The 17,983-nt window shown below is 46.7% G+C and overlaps 3 protein-coding genes and 2 pseudogenes across 3 annotated transcripts; 4 read left to right on the forward strand and 1 right to left on the reverse strand.

Moving 5' to 3' along the window:
• Window positions 1-218: 218 nt before the first annotated feature.
• LOC117836660 (UDP-glycosyltransferase 88B1) lies at window positions 219-2,034 on the reverse strand. Its single transcript, XM_034716129.2, has one exon. It carries the CDS (start codon window positions 1,808-1,810, stop codon window positions 389-391), a length of 1,422 nt encoding a protein of 473 aa, XP_034572020.1. The 5' UTR covers window positions 1,811-2,034; the 3' UTR covers window positions 219-388.
• Window positions 2,035-2,640: 606 nt separating this feature from the next.
• Window positions 2,641-3,036, forward strand: LOC117835389 (uncharacterized). Its single transcript, XM_034714751.1, has one exon. The coding sequence runs from the start codon at window positions 2,641-2,643 to the stop codon at window positions 3,034-3,036; it is 396 nt and encodes a 131-aa protein (XP_034570642.1).
• A 4,541-nt stretch (window positions 3,037-7,577) lies between these two features.
• Window positions 7,578-8,536, forward strand: LOC140221474 (uncharacterized; annotated as a pseudogene).
• Window positions 8,537-10,438: 1,902 nt separating this feature from the next.
• LOC117839312 (thioredoxin F, chloroplastic) lies at window positions 10,439-11,581 on the forward strand. Its single transcript, XM_034719614.2, has 3 exons — window positions 10,439-10,857; window positions 10,989-11,088; window positions 11,188-11,581. The coding sequence occupies exons 1-3, from the start codon at window positions 10,541-10,543 to the stop codon at window positions 11,314-11,316; spliced, it is 546 nt and encodes a 181-aa protein (XP_034575505.1). The 5' UTR covers window positions 10,439-10,540; the 3' UTR covers window positions 11,317-11,581.
• A 144-nt stretch (window positions 11,582-11,725) lies between these two features.
• Window positions 11,726-12,566, forward strand: LOC117839309 (protein NRT1/ PTR FAMILY 2.12-like; annotated as a pseudogene).
• Window positions 12,567-17,983: the final 5,417 nt, after the last annotated feature.

The raw sequence follows: 17,983 nt of genomic DNA on the forward strand, positions 1-17,983 counted from the left end.
GTCGAATTTCTCCAGCAATGCCGAGTTACCCATGAGGACGACACTGTAACTCCCTCAGCGACGGGGATTCACATTTGGCTTTTTGCTCAACACTTTGGCGACCCACCACGCATGTAGGATGCTCCTCAGTTGTTTTTCTTTAAAAAATTATTTCAACCCGTTAACTATAGCGAGCATGTGGAATATGTCCCTGAAACATCCAGAAATTGCACGGGAGGTGTGGTCAACCTAAGTTGACTAAGGAAAAATGAACCATCATTTGCAATCAGAATGAGATAGTACTGCTAGCAATTTTCAATTTAGTAGAAAAACACAAATTTGTAAAGATAAAGCATATACAACTCTTAAAGAGAAAATTGAATTTAGTATTTATTATGGGTGTATCTTTTTACGGATGCAATGTCTTGCGGATTTGCGAAGCCTCCAATAAGTCTTTGAGGAACTCGACGAAAGCCACATCCGACGGCCCCCCTTCAGCGATGGCCTCGGCCGCCCGGTCTCTCGCCGCCGCCACACGCTCCCTGAGCGCCAGCGCGCCGTCGGAGTCCTCCATCAACCACCTCACCTTCGCCTCCACCTCCTCGGCCCTCACCGCGCCGTCGTCGCCCCTCGCCATCTCCACCCCGAGCCTCATGTCCTCCACGATCCGCACCCTGTTCATCTCCTGCTCCGCGTACAGCGGCCAGCACAGCAGCGGCAGCCCCGCCGTGACGCCCTCCAGCGTCGAGTTCCACCCGCAGTGCGTCACGAATGCGCCGGCCGCGCGGTGGCGCAGCACGTCCACCTGCGGCGCCCAGGACCCGACGACGAGCCCTCTGCCCTCGGTGCGCTCCAGGAACCCGGCTGGCAGGAGCGCGTCGAGGTCTAGTGCCTCGCCGGCGCCGGGAGGGCTTCGTACGACCCAGAGAAACCTCTGCCCGGATTTCTCCAGGCCGACGGCGATCTCCTCGAGCTGGCTCTTGGGGAACGTGCCCCTGCTCCCGAAGCAGAGAAACACGACGCTGCGGTCCGGCTGCGCGTCCAGCCACCGGAGGCACTGGTGCTCCTTGTCGCCGCCGCCGGGCGAGACGAGCGGCCCGACGCAGTAGACCGGCGGTGTGGGGCGGTCCGGCACGCACAGCCCGTCCCTGAGCGCGCGCACCGCGCGCGGCTCCAGCGACTCGAAAGAGTTGACGAGGATCCCGCGGGCGTCGACCATCCGGGCGGCCACGCGGAGCGTGGCCTGGCACCCCTCGCCGTCGTCGGCGAGCTCCTGGGGCAGCTCAGAGACCTTGAACGGGGGAGCGCCCGGGAACGACAGGACGGTGGAGCCGCCGAGCTCCCTAAAGCTCGTGCTCATGCTGCGCCGTCTGGCGGGTAGGGCGAGGAAGACGGCGAGCCCGGCCGCGCCCGAGGGGAAGAAGAAGTAGGCTGGCAGGCCGAGGTCCGCCGCGACGTCGAGCGCGTCGGCGCAGAACATGTCGAGCACGAGCGCCCGGACGGACGGCAGCGAGCGGAGGAGGTCGCGGAGCGGCGCGTTGGTGGCGCGGAGGAAGCGGAGCTTCCAGGCCAAGGTTTGCTCGGCCTCGCCGTCGGCTGCCGGCGCGGGCGGGGGCAGGACGTGGAAGGCGACGGAGGTGTTGGCGGCCTCTTCGCGCGCGACTGCGGCGGCGAAGCCGTTCCCCATGACGGGGGGCTCGACGAGCGCGACGGCGACGTCGAGCGCGCCGTCGCCCCCGCCGTGGAGGAGGAAGGCCTTGGCCAGCTCGAGCATCGGCGCGAGGTGGCCGAAGCCGACGCCCGGGTACAGCACCACCGTCTTCCTCTCCATCGCTCGCCGACGACGAAGATGGTGACGATTGCGATGTCCTAGGTAAGCTAGCTGTGCACCACCCGAAGGTACGTGAGCTGCTCTGTACTAGAGGGAGCTCCACTAGCTACCTCTACGGCTCTACAGCTCCACGTGCGTGGGCGTGGTGATATCCGGACACCAGCTACCATTCTAGCTGCCAGTAAATGTGTGGCCGCCGCGCAGGCGTAGTCCAGTCCAAATGCGTCTTGGGCATGTGCAATTGGGCTACCATGTCGCCGGACCCGGACCCATATGCTACGCAGAGTCGACAGCGTCTCGACAGCTCGTGTCGTCGATCGGTCGGGGTTGCTAACCCAAGTTTCCGTAATTTTAGTACAGTGCTGAAGGATAACATCCTTTTTAACATTTTTTAATATTTTCCTATCCAAACACTTGTGTTAAAAGTGAAGTGTTAAAGTTTAACGCCCCATTTTTCATAAACACATGGAGGGGGTGTTAAAACTTGCTAAAGGTGTTAAAAGTGGTTCCCTAGTCCACTTTTTTTCCAAGTTACCCCCTCTCTCTCCTCTCCTCTCTCTCCTCCCCACCACCAACGCCGGTCTCCTCCTCCTACTCATCCTCTCCGCCTGGCTGGATCCACCGCGCCGCCCCTCCTCCTGGCCGGATCCGCCGCGCCACCCTCCCCCCGTCCTCCGCCGCACCGCCCTCCCCCCTCCTCCGCCGCGCCGCCATGGATCCCCCCTCCTCGGCAGCGAGTGCGGGAGGCGGCTTCGGCGGGAGTAGGCGTGGGCGCGGAGGGCGGCTTGGCGGCGGGTGCCGAGCCGCGCGACACGAAGCTAACAACCGGGATGGAGTCGGACGCATCCACCTCCCCACGACGGCGGAGCACGAGCTGCTACAGCGACAGTGGTGACTCCTCCTGCTCTGAGCCCTTCAGCAAGTGCGGCAGCGACGACCTCTCCTTCACGCCCGCCGCCGCCGCAGGCATCCACCGCTTGCTGCTGTCGTGCGCGGTGGAGGCGTCGGAGGACGCCATCTCATCGCTCGTGGCCGAGCTGGAGTCGTCGTCGCCGTCACTGGACTCGCTCCGGCGCGCGGCCATGCACCTCCGTCTGCTGGCCAAGCACAACCCGGATAACCGGGTCCGCATCGCCGCGGCAGGGGGCGTGCGGCCGCTCGTCAAGCAACTGGATTACCACCGTCAGCCCCTCCGCGGGCGGCTTGACAGGGAGCCCCACAGTTGAGATGAGCGAGGAGATGAGGAACAGCACGGGAAAGGGTAGTGTGCAAGAGAAAGGAAGGGTAATATTGTCATTTCTCATGTAACGTGTTAAAGTTTAACAAACTATCCAAACACCTCAAGATGCTAAAGTTTAACACTCCATTTGAGGGTGTTAAACTTTAACACCCCCTTCCCAAACAGAGCCTAAATTTTAGCACCCTTAGATGGAGTGTTAAACTTTAGCACCCTTAAATGGAGTGCTAAAGTTTAACACTTAGAGCTGTTTGGATGGGTGCTAAATTAGCACCTTTAGTATAAAAGATAACTAGACCCCATCTTTTTCCTCATGTCTTTTACCCCTCCTACACTTCCCTTCCCCGTTCGATTCCAATGCCAGTGACGACTCGCATGGCAGGTCCGCGTCCTTCCTCCTGCCATCGCCACCGTCGGCGCTGCGGACTGCGGCCGCTCAGCCGGGCCTCGCGGGCGGGGGCGGGTTCATGGAGATGGACAGGCGGCCGAACCCCTAGTGCCCCACCCGGTACATCTCCATCCACATCTTCTCGGCGTCAAGCCTGCCCGACGATGAGTTGCTCGTCGTGCGGCCTGCGTCGCCACCTCGCCGCAATCATCCGTCTCCAAGCCCCTGGCAGCGAAGGCGTCCAGCTCCAGCGCCTCGAGCGCCCTGTGGCCCACACCAGTGCGGCATTTGGCCTTAGCGGCGGGGTCTGCCGGCGGAGGAGGCATGGCCGGGCGTAGGAGGCGGGGCCAGGCGGAAGAGGTAATGCCGGCGGAGGCGGCGTGGCTGGGCGGAGGCGGCAGGGCCGAGCGGAGGAGGACGGCGGCGGGTGTTGCAGCGGGGAGGAGACGGGTGTTGCGGCGGGGAGGAGAGAGGGGGGCAACGGTGGGAAAAGGTAGAGAGGGGGACCACTTTTAGCATATTAGCACCCTTTAGCATCCCTTGGGTATGCTAAAGAAAAGTGGGGTGCTAAACTTTAGCACACCACTTTTAGCACACCTGTTTGGATACCTAAGTGCTAAAAAGGTGCTAAAAGTGGGATGCTAAAGTTTAGCACCCTATATCCAAACAGGGCCCAAGGCCCCGTTTGGTTATTTAATGCCTCCTAAAGTTCCTGTCACATTGAATGTTTAGATACTAATTAGGGGTATTAAATATAGACTAATTACAAAACCAATTACACATATGGAGGCTAATTTGCGAGACAAATCTATTAAGCCTAATTAGTCCATGATTTGACAATGTGATGCTACAGTAAACATGTGCTAATGATGGATTAATTAGGCTTAATAGATTCATCTCATGAATTAGCCTCCATCTGTGTAATTAGTTTTATAATTAGCTCATATTTAGTCCTCCTTATTAGTCTCCGAATATTCGATATGACATGAATTTTAGTCCGGACTAAAGATCCAGACATCCCCTAGCTGTATTACTACTTATGACATTTAGCTTGTGTGGCACTGTATTAAATAAAAGAGAGAATAAGGAGAGCAAGACACTATGTCTCATGCAAGACTCAGTGTTGACACGAGAGACCTATGCACTAGACATTGTGAAATTTTGCATTGGGAGAGAAGATGGTGTCATAATTGATAAGAGCAAATGTAATTGGTTGAGAGGAGAGATGATGAATTTAGTAAGGACCCACACCAAGAAATCATAGGTTGTAGAGTATCATTTTTAAAGTGATGTCTTGCTTACGTGGCAATATTGACACTACCTATAGACACTATGGGTTGGGATTACCCTTATGCAAGCTTTCTCCTCGTGCTGCTGCGTGCTGTTCTCTGCAAGCCGCCTGGATGCTAAGGGTCCCTTTGGCAAGGCTTTGCCTTCCCCGACTTCAGCTTCGTGGTACAGTGTTTTGGTACTATTTAGTACTGTTGGGAACTGTAGTGTGAAGCCGGTATGCAAGTCGAGACAAAAAATGAACTAGAAAGAGGGGAAGCCGGTGAAGCCGAAAAAAGGTGGAAAGAGGGGAAGCCAGTGAAGCTGAAAAAGGTAGCTTACCCAACTTTAGGGATGGATATGGATGTCTGGATATCCGAATTATCTGAATTTGTATCCGCTAAAAATGCCAATATAAATATCTGTATTCGTTTTTAATGGGATTAATGAGATGTCAAATGGATGTATCAGTATTCGATTTTCAGTATTTTTCTCTATCCGGTTCCAGATTCGTATTCGACAAAAATATGAAATATCCGACATTATTCGTATCTGCAAAGAATAAACTACCAATGAAGCCATCTAAACTGATTTATATTACTATATACTAATTACAAATGATGTTAATTTTAATATGGCTAATAAAATAATTATTTACACCATTTAAACTACTAAAAAAATTATCTATGTTAAATGACTAATTATGTTAACCTAATATTATTAGTGATATATAATGATAAGGTTTAATTAATTTTAATATGACTAATCATACTAATTTTAAATATAATATATTATTTATTAAAGAAATAAATTATATTTAAATGTATTGATGAACTTATTTTTATTATTAAATGATATATATATTTATGAAAATACTTTTTATATTTATTTAGATATATTTCATTATTTTATTAATAAATATGTTATTTTCAATAAGATATTTATTATGTACTATGCTCATAATTTACTATCAATTATAAAATCATCCATAAAGCAAAATTGATACTTATTATAAAGCTATGTTACAAGTCGAGCAAGTATTCGAATGTGAATCCTTATTTTGAACTATTCGTTTTGTATTCGTATTCGATAATATTCGTATCCGTATTCGAATTCGAATTCGAATTAAAACATAGTAAATAGTGCTATCCAAATTCGATTCCATGCGTATCCGATCCGAATCCATCCGTACCCGACTTCAGCCTAGCACGTACCACGATACGCTACATTACCGAAGCCGAAGCCCCTTAGACCTGACCTGCAACTCTTCAAGCGCCGATGGCCGCCACCGTTATCAGATGGATCTTGGGTCTGTTCGCTTCAACTTATTCAGCCGGTTTATCAGCCACCAAACAGTGTTTTCCTCTCACAACAAATCAACCGTTTCAGCTTTTCAGCCGGCTTATAAGCTGAAGCGAACGGATTACTTGAACCCGGCCGAAGGTTGCGCAGTCGCATCAGTGCATCACCCCTCGCGCTGACTCAGGCCATTATTGTTGTATGATTCAATGACAATTTCTGCTAACCAATGCACGACCGAACGAGACCTTTAGGTGGTGTATGTATTATGAGGAGAATATTCAGCTTGATGAGCAATCTGGCATGTAAAACGCGTGTCTCACGGCACGGCCCTTCTGTACACTCAGCAGTCCAATCACTTTGGCACGACACGATAGTCCCAACGCTACATACTAGGTTCCGTATACAGTATTATTTATTAGCTGACATCACGCGTCCCAGCCACAATGCACAGCTATCTCACGGGTAAGCACGGATGAATGCAAGCTAGCACGTGTGCGTGACCAAAGGGCCCCACCGGCGGCACACACGGCTAGGCTCGGGACCCAATGGTCACAGGAGCCGTCGTAGTGGCGCGAAAGCAGCGGTGCTCTGACCAGATCAGCCACGGGCGAACACGATTCAGTAGCTAGGCGCGCGGCATCCTTGGGGTTTTTCTTATTAGACTTGCGGGAATGCTGTAGTTCTAGTACATGAGTGAGCTTGTGAAGAAGAGGACAGTTCACGAAGAAAAAAAAAAGAAAAGAGTCGAAGATTTGCATCCTTGGAGAGAGGCTCGTCATGATTCATATGAGCATGCAGGGAGATCTGTTTTGATTTGAACACATGGGCAGCGCGTCGCTCATTACGGTGGGGTACTGAGGACCAACACTTCACTTTCCTGCAAAAGCAGTAACTTAGTGTTGCAAAGAAGATCTTGCTCAGTTAATTCCTTTCCTAAGGGGATTGAGGGGGATTGGTGGGGATTGAGAGGGATTGACTTGCAGGGGATTTAATCCATCCCAATCCCCTCCAACCCTCTCTAGTACCTTTCAAACCGAATAAGGTCTAACGTGAATCTTATCAAAAAACTATTTGGTAAATACTTTAATATACGTATAATTGATTGGTTGGTTGATCGATGCATCAACTTTTCATGAAAATTTCAGCCCGAGAATTCGCTCTCGTGAAGATTTAAACCCGAATCTACTAAATACAACTCAGTTGTTGCTTTATATCGCTAGGCCTTCAACACACGGCACGGAGGCGACCGTGCAAACGAGAGGTCGTGGCTCGCCGCGGCCTTATCCGCAGCAACCAACCTCGCGCGCGCCTCTTCACGCACCGCCACGGCGTTCGCGCCATGGGCCACCACTGGCGACCCCCGCCGCCACGCTCCGCCGGGTGAACATCACCTCCGTCTCCGGCGCCCATTCTCCTCGCCGCCTCCGTGTCTCGCGTTTCAGGGTGTGTTGGAGATGCTTCTGCGTGCCGAACCGCGCGTGCAGTTGTCGATGACACTGTAAGGAGGTGCATTGCATGGGGAGGCGAGCGCCGCCGCCGATCTCCCCGAGGAGAGGTCTCAGAAGGATAAGATGGTCGATGGCGACTTCGGGGAGCTCTGCAGCGGCTTCGAGCCTACGTGGAATCCACGGCGACGCAGCTAGCGCGGCACATCCTGGAGCTGCGGGAGGACAACCGTGCACTCAGCTGCTACGCCGTCTCCGTCAGATACAAGGTGCTGTGATGCTCACGCGATCTATCTGTGCGTGACTAGTACATGAGGCCATTGTGGACCACCAAAGCATTGGAAACCCCTGGAATATACCTGCGCCCAAACTTGCTGCACAACATTTTACTACGTTACCTGTATCCAGCATGAGCCCTCCCCAAATTTCAGATAGCATCTAATCAGCACTCTTGTTAATTGTTATTGTGTCAATGCAATCGACAAGTAATCTGACCATCAAGTGGGCCATTCAGAGGGAAGCCTCAGGATCCATTCTTCGCAACCATTGGAGGAGATGCATACATCGTCTTGTTGAATCACTGCTCGTCATGAACCAGATAAGTGACCAAGTACTCGAACAAGTCGACTCCTGGGACCTCTCTGCCTCGTCTCTTCCTGCGTAGGCCTACTTCGTTTTGGTTGTCCAGAGGGTTTGCTCGATCCACTGTTGAGTCCGGGAAGGATACAATCAAAGCTGCTAAGAGCACGGCATCTGGGCTGTCAACAGAGGAAGATCAGAATTTAGAGGCTTATATATCCAGATCCTTCTGGTGATCCTACAAACGCACATCAATCTTTCTAGTTCCGTATAACTGTGCCGCTACATGTTGAATCTCCAGCTTACATAGCTATCGTCTGATCACTTGCAATACTCAAAGTTTCGAAGAGATCAGCTCTTTTATGCCAGTTATTCAGAGCCTTGTTTTTGTTTTATGGGTGCAGTTCTTTCAAATGCCTGATGATGGATTCAATCAAGATGTGTACCAGATTGGGCTTTTCCTAGCCGTGATATGATCTACTTCAATGTTCAGTTTTTGAAAACAACTCTGTGATCCTGCGCCAGCTTCGATGATCCATCCTTGCTGATATTAGTCTTTTTTTTTCTGCAAGCTATTAATTTGGCGGTCATGACTTCATGTTGTCACTTATCTGTAGTATTGTGTTGCTCGGTCTAAGTGAATATTAAGCGCATACATTTTAGTAGGTAAAAGTGATTTAATCCGATTGCCATTTTACAGTACCAAGGGTAGTTTTCCTCATCAATTTGAGTTCAAACCTGTGGACGCAAATGTTTCCTGAGCGGCTGAGATATCTCTTCCTTTGCCGTAGTTGCCCTCCATGACGGTGCATTCATTCCATCTTCGTATCACACTCATCATAGCAGGCAATCAGAAGCATATCTGGCGTTTTCCAGAATATGCCAGGCACTTTTCGATTTTTTACCCCGATCGTATTCGAGCAGAGCCACAATCCACAAATATTGCCGGGCCGTAGCTATAAAGTCCCAGTTTGACTGGGAAATTACGCAACGTGAAAATACCCCGATAACGCAGTGCAATGGATTTGGCCACTTTCTGAAAAAAAATCGTCGGTAGCTTTCTTTTTCACGTCATTGGGACAACTTATGAACCGATCGAGTGAACGCTCTTGAGCTCATTGCCAGGTACCGTGTCAAATTATGTAGCTTCATCTACTTGGCCCCAAAATAACTGGGTTCCTATAAGAAATCATAAGAAAAAAAATACAAAAGATGTACTTCGATTGGTACAAAGAGTTTATGAATTTTTCACATAAAAAACTACTCCCCCGTTTTAAATATGTATATACAAGATAACCGGTTCATTTTATACATTTAAAACGAAGGGAGTAATAATAGTCAAAATTATGGGTGGGGACCGTGTCAAGTTCCAGTAACAAGAATACAAAACAGCTACATCTTATACGTAGGTGTAACAGGATCTAATGATGCTGATTCCATGTTACAATCATCTACATGCTTAGTCCTGCTAACGGGGCGGGTTGAAATAGGTTTTATGAGGCGGGTTGTGACACGGGGTGTATTTGAATGGGTTAAAATAGATTTTAGTATCTAATAGGTTGGGGCGGGTTGGGTATATCGCGAATGCGGGTGGGAGGTGGGTTGGAAGTGGTTTTTTTTGTTTGAGTTTGTATGGGTTTAACTTATAGGTTTAAGTTTCAAGTTTCGGCTCTTGACGTCGGATCCATATGTGGATTTAGTCACAGTATTTTGCACAAAGTAGCGGACTGTCAAAGTCAATTTCTCTAAAATTTTAAGGTGTGAACGTGAGGTTTTAGCTTTAAGGTCCAACTCTTGACGTGGAGCCCACATATAAGTCCAGCCGCACTACCTTGCACAAAGTAGCGGACCGTCAAACTGATTCATCTGCAACAAATTTCAATCAATTTCTCAAAAAATTTTAAGGTGTGAATGCGAGATTTATATAAACTCATAGGTTCATATATCAAACCCATGAGTTATATCAATTGGTGGGACGGGTTGGGTTAGGTTGGATTTAGACAATAGAATTATGGAGTGGGACAGTGTAGGTGAATGAGTTAATTTAGTGCGGGTTGGGGTTGGGGTTGGAACGGGATTCAACCCGTTAGCAGGCCTAACATGCTATCAAGCGGGAAGGGTTACATACAGAAGATTGTGTCCCTGACCTATGGGCCATTCTGCTCGGGGACCACCAGTTTCGGACGCAAGTGTATACTACTCTACAAATGTTCCTTCATGAAACCCGAGAACTGATCAGGCAACCACACAATCTGATGGTCTAGATACCGAAAACGCACTCTAGCACAGAGCGCGTCACACCGTCACCACCACAGAAGTGCATAAACTGCCGGGGACAGCCATGTCATTTCCCACGATAAACTATCTCTCGTTCAAAGCCGATAAATACCACAAAACAGCCAGGATATCCTTTCAAGCTCACCCACTCGTCTGTTGCCGCCGCTACTGTAAAGCTCCCTCTCCTATCATTCACCACCCGCTCCCACTACCCTCCATAGCTCTAGCCACCAATGGCCCTACGCCTCTCCATCTCCTCGTCTCACGGGCCGGCGTCCTCGCCGGCCATCTCCACATGCCGGCTGGCTGCCTGCGGGCGCTTCCCAGCCTTGGTTGGCACCTCAGCTGCGTCCCAGAAGAGGAGCCTCACGGTGATGACGGGCTCTGAGATGAGGGGAGTGACCGCCGTGAGGTCGAGCAGCTTGGAGACAACCTCGGTGGGAGCTGAGGCGGTGACCGGACAGGTGACAGAGGTGACCAAAGACACCTTCTGGCCAATCGTAAAGGCGGCAGGAGACAAGGTCGTCGTCCTCGACATGTACACTCAATGGTATCGTCTGGAGCTCTACCAATCTCTTCTTTGTTTCAGTCTTTCTACCAAGATGGAAAAAAAAAAGAGAATAAGTCTCAACTCACTGTAGATTATAGAATCTGATGATTGTCTGGTACTCTTGTTTGCAGGTGCGGCCCTTGCAAGATGATGGCACCGAAATTCCAGGAGATGTCCGAGAAGAACCTCGATGTTGTGTTCCTCAAACTCGATTGCAACCAGGACAACAAGGTCAGTTAGGTTACTTTGCTCTCTTGTGTATTTACTATTATGCTCTGTAGGATATCTGGACATGGCATGATGAAAAACCTCGGTGCTTGCTACTTGCAGCCTCTTGCAAAAGAGCTGGGCATAAAGGTTGTGCCAACATTCAAGATTCTCAAGGATGGGAAGGTTGTGAAGGAAGTCACTGGTGCCAAGATCGATGAATTAGCTCATGCCATCGAGACAGTGAAGTGAAGTCAAGCTGAGAAATACCCTGAAAATGTGCAAGAATTAGCATGCTATCAGCAGTGTACAGTATGAATGAGCCACACCCCTTTCGTGGAAGTGGATACTCAGCATGCAGAAAAAAGTTATTCTAGTTCTTCTGCTTATGATTTATAAGTCATTAAGACCAATGTACACTCATTTCATGTGGAGTGCTCATTGTAAATAATCCTTCCATGCTTCATGAGGATACTGTTTCTTTCCGATATTAATAGTTTGCAAGTGATCTTAGTCATACTCATACACAATAATATTAATAGTTTGTTAAGCTGTCGTAAGGACTAAGGAGTCACAGCTCATAGATCACCATATTTCCCAGCAAAATCATGCTACAGCATTATAGTATGCACTGATTCATGCTACCATGCTGCATCCTACTGTGCTTCAAGTAGATTAAGTGCAGGTAAGCAGATGATGCACAATTCAACTCTTTCAGATCAAGATGCATAATGTAGTTGGATTGCACATTTGCACTCACTTGGTAGGCAACCTTACAAGTTTTTCTTTTCCTCCAAAATAAAACATGTATGACTACTACAACTGTACTTGATTTTCTAATAATTGCTTGCAAATATCAAAAGTTGATGGAATTGTGCATTGCTCCTTTCAAATCTGTGTGTTTTCGTCCAACAAAATCAGGGATACTGGGAGTCACGTTGACGTCACTTCCTGCCCTCAATCCGGAGATATGCAATCAAACATCCCTATTAGGTGGGCACTGCAATAGTCCATCAACACTCCAGCTGGGGATGCTACACCTTTCCCTAGGGCTCCTAACTATTGGCGGTGGAGCAATCCAGCCCTGCAGCTTGCCTTTCAGAGTAAACCAATTTCATCAGTCTGATGAAGAGAGTCGAAAGGGCCTAAATAGTTATTATAACTGGTACTATAGCACAAGTACCGCTGCACTGGTGTTCTCTATGACTATTCTCACATACATCCAGACCAACATCAGGTGGGCAATAGAATTTGGCATACCCACATTCTTCGTGTTTTTTGCAATTATCATCTTCTTCGCTGGTACTGGACTTTATGTCCATGTACCACCAGAGGGAAGTATCTTCTCTGGAATTGCGCAAGTTTTTGAGGCATAATTTAAAAAGAGAAGACTCAATCTTCCATGTTCTCATGGCATAAATGAACAAGAGTTGATGTTCTATAACCCTCCCACAAAAGGCAACCGCATTTTTAGACTGCCACTTACTTCACAATTCAGGTGAAATATATATCAACCCTATATATGAGTAATGATATGCAAAGATCACTTTTACCAACTCTAGCACAGATTTAGTTCAGGAAAATCCTCTAAGAAATTAGCCGCAATGAATCTATCACACATGTCTGAAAATATGTTTCATACTGAAATATTTCCGAAAGCAACCTGCCAACCTGACTCTCCGAAGCAAAACCAAATTTCAATGATCAATAAAGCCATGGCCACAGTATTAATATTTCCTCGCTATTCTAACGAGCTTGTTAAAGTCATATTCCCTCCATTTGAAATTCCAAGGCGTATTTTGTTTCATTAGTACAAGACTTTGATCAGCAATTACTCCATCAATAAATGATTTCTGTGGCATAACTTTAATATTGTTATATTCGTATTAATAAATACTTTACATTTGATTATGATTTTCTATCACATGGTTATACATTAATGGAGTAATTGTCGGTCAAAATTTGTCCTAATGAAATGAAACATACCTTATAATTTCAAAAGAGTAAGGATTATGAATATCCTAACTGCAAGGGAATTTGTTTGATTAACAAACTGATAGAAAATATTCGTTAGTGAGGATATTTTTTTTAATAAAAGACCAGCCTAGGAGGAACTAGGTGGCCTTGTAAATAAGAAGAAATAGGCACCAAATTTGAGTCGAAGAGGGCTCGAACCGAGATAGGCCAATTGATGAAATCCATGTAATGGCAAACAACATACAGGCCACATAGAGACCATGCTCTAGGTGGCCTTGTCATACATACTTAGATGATCGCAGTTGGGCAAATAGAGTTCTACAATAAGCAGTTTCCAGAGCATATAAAAACCCTGCCAGGATCCCTGTTGTTCTGTGCATAGCTGGAGCTAACTACTTGAGTACTGCGCTGGTAAACATCACAAGAAAGCAGGTTAACAGATAATATTAACAATGGGAAACTTGACGATTACTATTACTCTATTGCCATCCTGGGAGTACTGAACTTTTTCTACTTTCTCATATGCTCTCACTACTATCAGTATAAGGCCATGTCGCTCCATGATGAAGAGTCCATCAAAAGACATGCCAGGGAAGAAGCAGCTATAGAGATTGAGATCGACACAAGTGGAGCTAGCGAATGAATATTTCAAGGGCAATTTATAATACGCAGACTTAGTGAAAATTCAGATTCAGTTTGTAAGATGCCATATAATAACATGTTATCTTATGAATGTTAGAGAAGTGAATTACAGTTCAGCCAAAAATGACTTTGTTATCCAAACAACGACACCGTAGAGAGATCTCATTATTTGGGTCCCAATTCGTGAGCCTTTCAGAATTTGACACCCTGACCCACATGCCATGTCATTGTGATAGTGATGTCAAATTCTGAAAGACTCGCGAATTGGGACCCAAATAATGGAATCTCTCAAGATCTATTATATTGGAACTCCATGAAGTGTGTGATAGTATATATAACTTAACAAAGTCTGTCATACTTCAGTGGAAGTTAAGGGTGCCTGTAAAATGTATACCATGTAAGTGCAGGTAGTACACCGATTTCTTCAGACTTTACTTGTATATTGTGTTGGGAAGGGCATCACCGCATGAGACAGAAAGCAGTTCCTTTGACTACTCAACAGCGGTGTAGCCACCAAATGTTTTTTATTTTAACATGAAAGTATATTGTCTCAGTACAGTATTTCAAACCAGTTGCTGACATTCTTATCATTAATCTCTCTCAAGCTAGCTTCTAAAGCTGCTGCTGGGCCAATACAAGCGGATCAGCTTAAATAACTTATGAACTGAGGGTTGATAAAGAAGAGGCAGGAGCCAATATGACTAAAAGTTCAATTTATTACATCTTACTACATAGGATTTTTTTACTAGTAAAAAGACTTTAAATATGCAAATGCCAGAAAATCACTAAAAAGAACATTTCTATAGACCAAATTGTTGATAGCGGGCATATTTCTGTTTCCATGAAGGGAGTGAACATGTCAGCTGTTAATTTTTCCTCACCGTAGAAAGTCGAGGAAAACTTATTCCAAATGGGCACCCTAGCATTACCTGTAGAATTAACACAGGTCAATTCATTTGCTGAATCATTTCTAACAACAATGGCTGACATGCCTTCAGAACTATACAGCTATACCTTTCCATCCATAGAATCCTTGGCAAACTTAGCTTCATGATCATTTGAGAAGTGAACAAATACAAAGCCTCTTGACCTTCCGGAATTTTTGTCATACATTATTCAAACTGCAAAAGCAAAAATAAAAAAGACTAACAAATGTAAAATTGCTACAAATTTGTGGGACAAATAGGACAAAAGCATTAAAAAATCCATCTCTTATCACAATAGCTTAATACCAGGTAATCAGTTAAAACAACTCTACCCACTGGTTTTCAAGTATATGAACACTGATGTGGTAACTCATGTGGATGAACAAAACTACATGCAGCAATGGAACAGAGGACCATCAAATGCTTCTTTTTTGTACGAGATTGTTGATATCTACCTGTGGAGTAATACAAACATAGTTTTTCTAAGTGTAGCTATTTTAGTGTCAACATTGTTAACTACTGGTTTTGTTGGCACAGCAATACTTGATGCATTAATTTTAATGCTATCAAGTATCAACTTTAAAACAAAAAGGTGTAACCACACAATTAGTTTCATGAACAAACACCCAAATTAAACCTTATATGTGGCTGATAAATAGGGACCGGCAAATAAGATGCAAGATGTGGCAGAAACTTGCACATTTGCAATGAACCTGATCTATGGATGCACAAATGAGCCACAAATTTCATAAATACTTAAGTAAAATCGACTTTATCATTTTGCAATTGCCTAGGCACTACTTGTATGTCACAACAAGCTACATTGTCATATGGATGAACTGCACCCTAATGTTCAAAAATCAAATACTCTCAGAAGTTCAGATAGATAGTATCTCAGGCCTTGAACTAACTCTTTGCAATGAAACATGAACCATAGGCTGTAACCATGTTCTCATTTCAGTAAATGCTTGTATTCAAAGATTGGTCCAGACTCCAGACAGTGGATGGTAATTGTCTTATATATCTTTTCCCTTCTATCGAGCTAAGCATAGTAGCTCTATCTTGTGCTGGATGGCAAGGCCTCAATGGAACTAAGACCCAGAGTCTTCTTTTTTCGTTTGTTTTGAATAACAGGATCTGATAGATTCGGCAACAATATACTTCCCAGCTGATGCATAAGCGTTAGAAAGTAACACCATGTGGCCATAATCAAATGATTTTATGTTCAGCACCTTCTTAGCAGCAACTTCAGTTAACTCTGTGTCACTATGCAGGTGACCTCCCCCCATCAAAGCCTTCCAAGAATTTGATCCCACTTTGCTGGTAAAGCTAGCCACTTCTGCTGCTTCATCCAAGCGACCAGATCTTGCCAACATATCTACTAGGCATCCAATGTGCTCCTGACATGGATTTATGTGATTTTCATTAATCATTCTCCTGAATATGATTAACCCATCATCAACTAGTCCAGAATGGCTGCATGCCAGCATTGTGTTCAAGTATGTTACGATGTCTCATTCTTCACTAGATTCCTCCATGTCATTAAAAGTACTATTTCTTGCTCTCCATGGCCATTTATACCATAGGATAATATCATAGTATTCCATGAGACAACATCTCGAGAAATCATGTCACCAAATACTTTATGGGCTGAACTGGCATATCCACAATTACCATAAACTGCCATGAGGGTATTTGGGACATGTCTATGCAGATACAAACCTGACTTGTAGCTATGCCCGTGAAGCTGAACACATAACTCAAACCTAGCAATCTTATAGCATCCAGTCAATAAGCTGACTAACGTCACAGAATCAATCACAAAAATATCTTCACACCTCATCTTACCAAAGAGATGCATCCCCTCTAGAGCTTTTCCACTTCCTAAATACCCTGACACCATTGCAGTCCATGAAACTTAGCTTTTCTCCCTTGTTCCGTCAAACAAGACACTAGCGGAACTTAAATCCTTGCATTTGGAATCATTGTGATTAATGAGTTAGCTGCAGGAAGCTCTCTACTAAAACCATGGATGAACATTTGGTTATGAACCAATTCCTCTCCTTGCATCACTCAGAGGTGCGCAAGCTTGCACCAAACTGACCATCACTACCCTGTCAGGAACTATGCCATTTGACCTCATCTGAACAAAGAGACTTATAACTTCACAGGCATGCACCTGCTCAAGAAGGAAACCCATCATCATCGTCCAAGAAACAACATCACGAACAATAGTTTTCCTAAAATCTCTCTTCCAATCTCAATGTCACCAAAATTCAAGTAAATGCCAAGTATTGAGTTTGTCACTGAGACCCCAGATCAAGGCCAATCTTAACTGCATAAGCATGTGCACTTTTGCACATTACAAGGCCACCACAACCAGCATAAGCTTGAGCCACGTTAATCATGGTCACAATGTTATTAGGAACTAGCCCAAAACAACAACACAGCCTTTTAAACGCCAACAATGCTTCCTAAACAAATCATTGTGCATTATTCCGGAGATCATAGCATTCCAGGAAATCACACTGGGATCCCTAAAATCACCAAAAACGTCAAGGCATTCATGGGGCACCCACATTTCGCATATGCATCGACCAGTGCAGTTGCAACAAAAGGATTGGATCCCAGCCGGCCCACATGGATGCACTCGGCAAGCAGTGCCCCAAGCAACACACCGACCGAACAAGTTTGGCTGCATCCCCTACCTCATCATGTCAACAAACAGCCCAACTGACTGGTGGAACGACCCACTCCTTGCATGCCGGTAGATCGCCACCGAGCAGGCGACCACGTCCCTAACAGGCATTTCGTCGAATAGTTCGCGGGACTGGGCGCGATGCAGTGGCTCGCAGCCTCCACAGCATCTCGTCGAGCACCTACCCCGCGCGCCATCTGAACTCTAATCGAACCCAAAACCTCCAACGCAGAGAGGTTATTAACTACACGTCCACACCCAAATTGAGCATTCCTAAGTTTCCTAAGTAACAGCGAGATTACCATTTGCGAATCTGTTCCGTACCTTCGGTGATGGTGCCGAATGAGGAGAAGGCGTCCGTGAGGGAGCGCTCGTCCACGGACCACGACAAGCCTGCGCGCGCAAGCAGGAAACCAAGACGAGGTAAGTTGAGAGCTATTGTACAATCGGGCATCGTTTGGGAGACAAACCCTGATGCGGGAGAGCGGAGCGGTAACTGCGACGAAAAGCCTGGAGACTGGAGTAGTGGAGTTGGATGGCAGCGATGGCGCACCGGGAGGCGGGAGGCCCCTCGTCTGGTGGTGGGGCAGCCGCGGCGGAGAGAAAGCGCCGCAGGTGGTGGCCGTCGTGGAGGAGAGGGGCGAGGCGCAGGCGGGAGAGCAGCGCCCGAGGCGTC

The sequence above is a fragment of the Setaria viridis genome, chromosome 9 (assembly GCF_005286985.2).
Source record: "Setaria viridis chromosome 9, Setaria_viridis_v4.0, whole genome shotgun sequence".
NCBI classification, from domain to species: Eukaryota; Viridiplantae; Streptophyta; class Magnoliopsida; order Poales; family Poaceae; genus Setaria; species Setaria viridis.

What these genes read in the sequence shown, in the direction of transcription:
- LOC117836660 (XM_034716129.2), bottom strand. Translation starts at nt 1,810, where the DNA reads ATGGAGAGGAAGACGGTGGTGCTGTACCCGGGCGTCGGCTTCGGCCAC.
- LOC117835389 (XM_034714751.1), top strand. Translation starts at nt 2,641, where the DNA reads ATGGAGTCGGACGCATCCACCTCCCCACGACGGCGGAGCACGAGCTGC.
- LOC117839312 (XM_034719614.2), top strand. Translation starts at nt 10,541, where the DNA reads ATGGCCCTACGCCTCTCCATCTCCTCGTCTCACGGGCCGGCGTCCTCG. An exon ending in CTCGACATGTACACTCAATG is followed by an intron (nt 10,858 to 10,988) that starts GTATCGTCTGGA and finishes TCTTGTTTGCAG; the next exon opens with GTGCGGCCCTTGCAAGATGA. An exon ending in ATTGCAACCAGGACAACAAG is followed by an intron (nt 11,089 to 11,187) that starts GTCAGTTAGGTT and finishes TGCTACTTGCAG; the next exon opens with CCTCTTGCAAAAGAGCTGGG.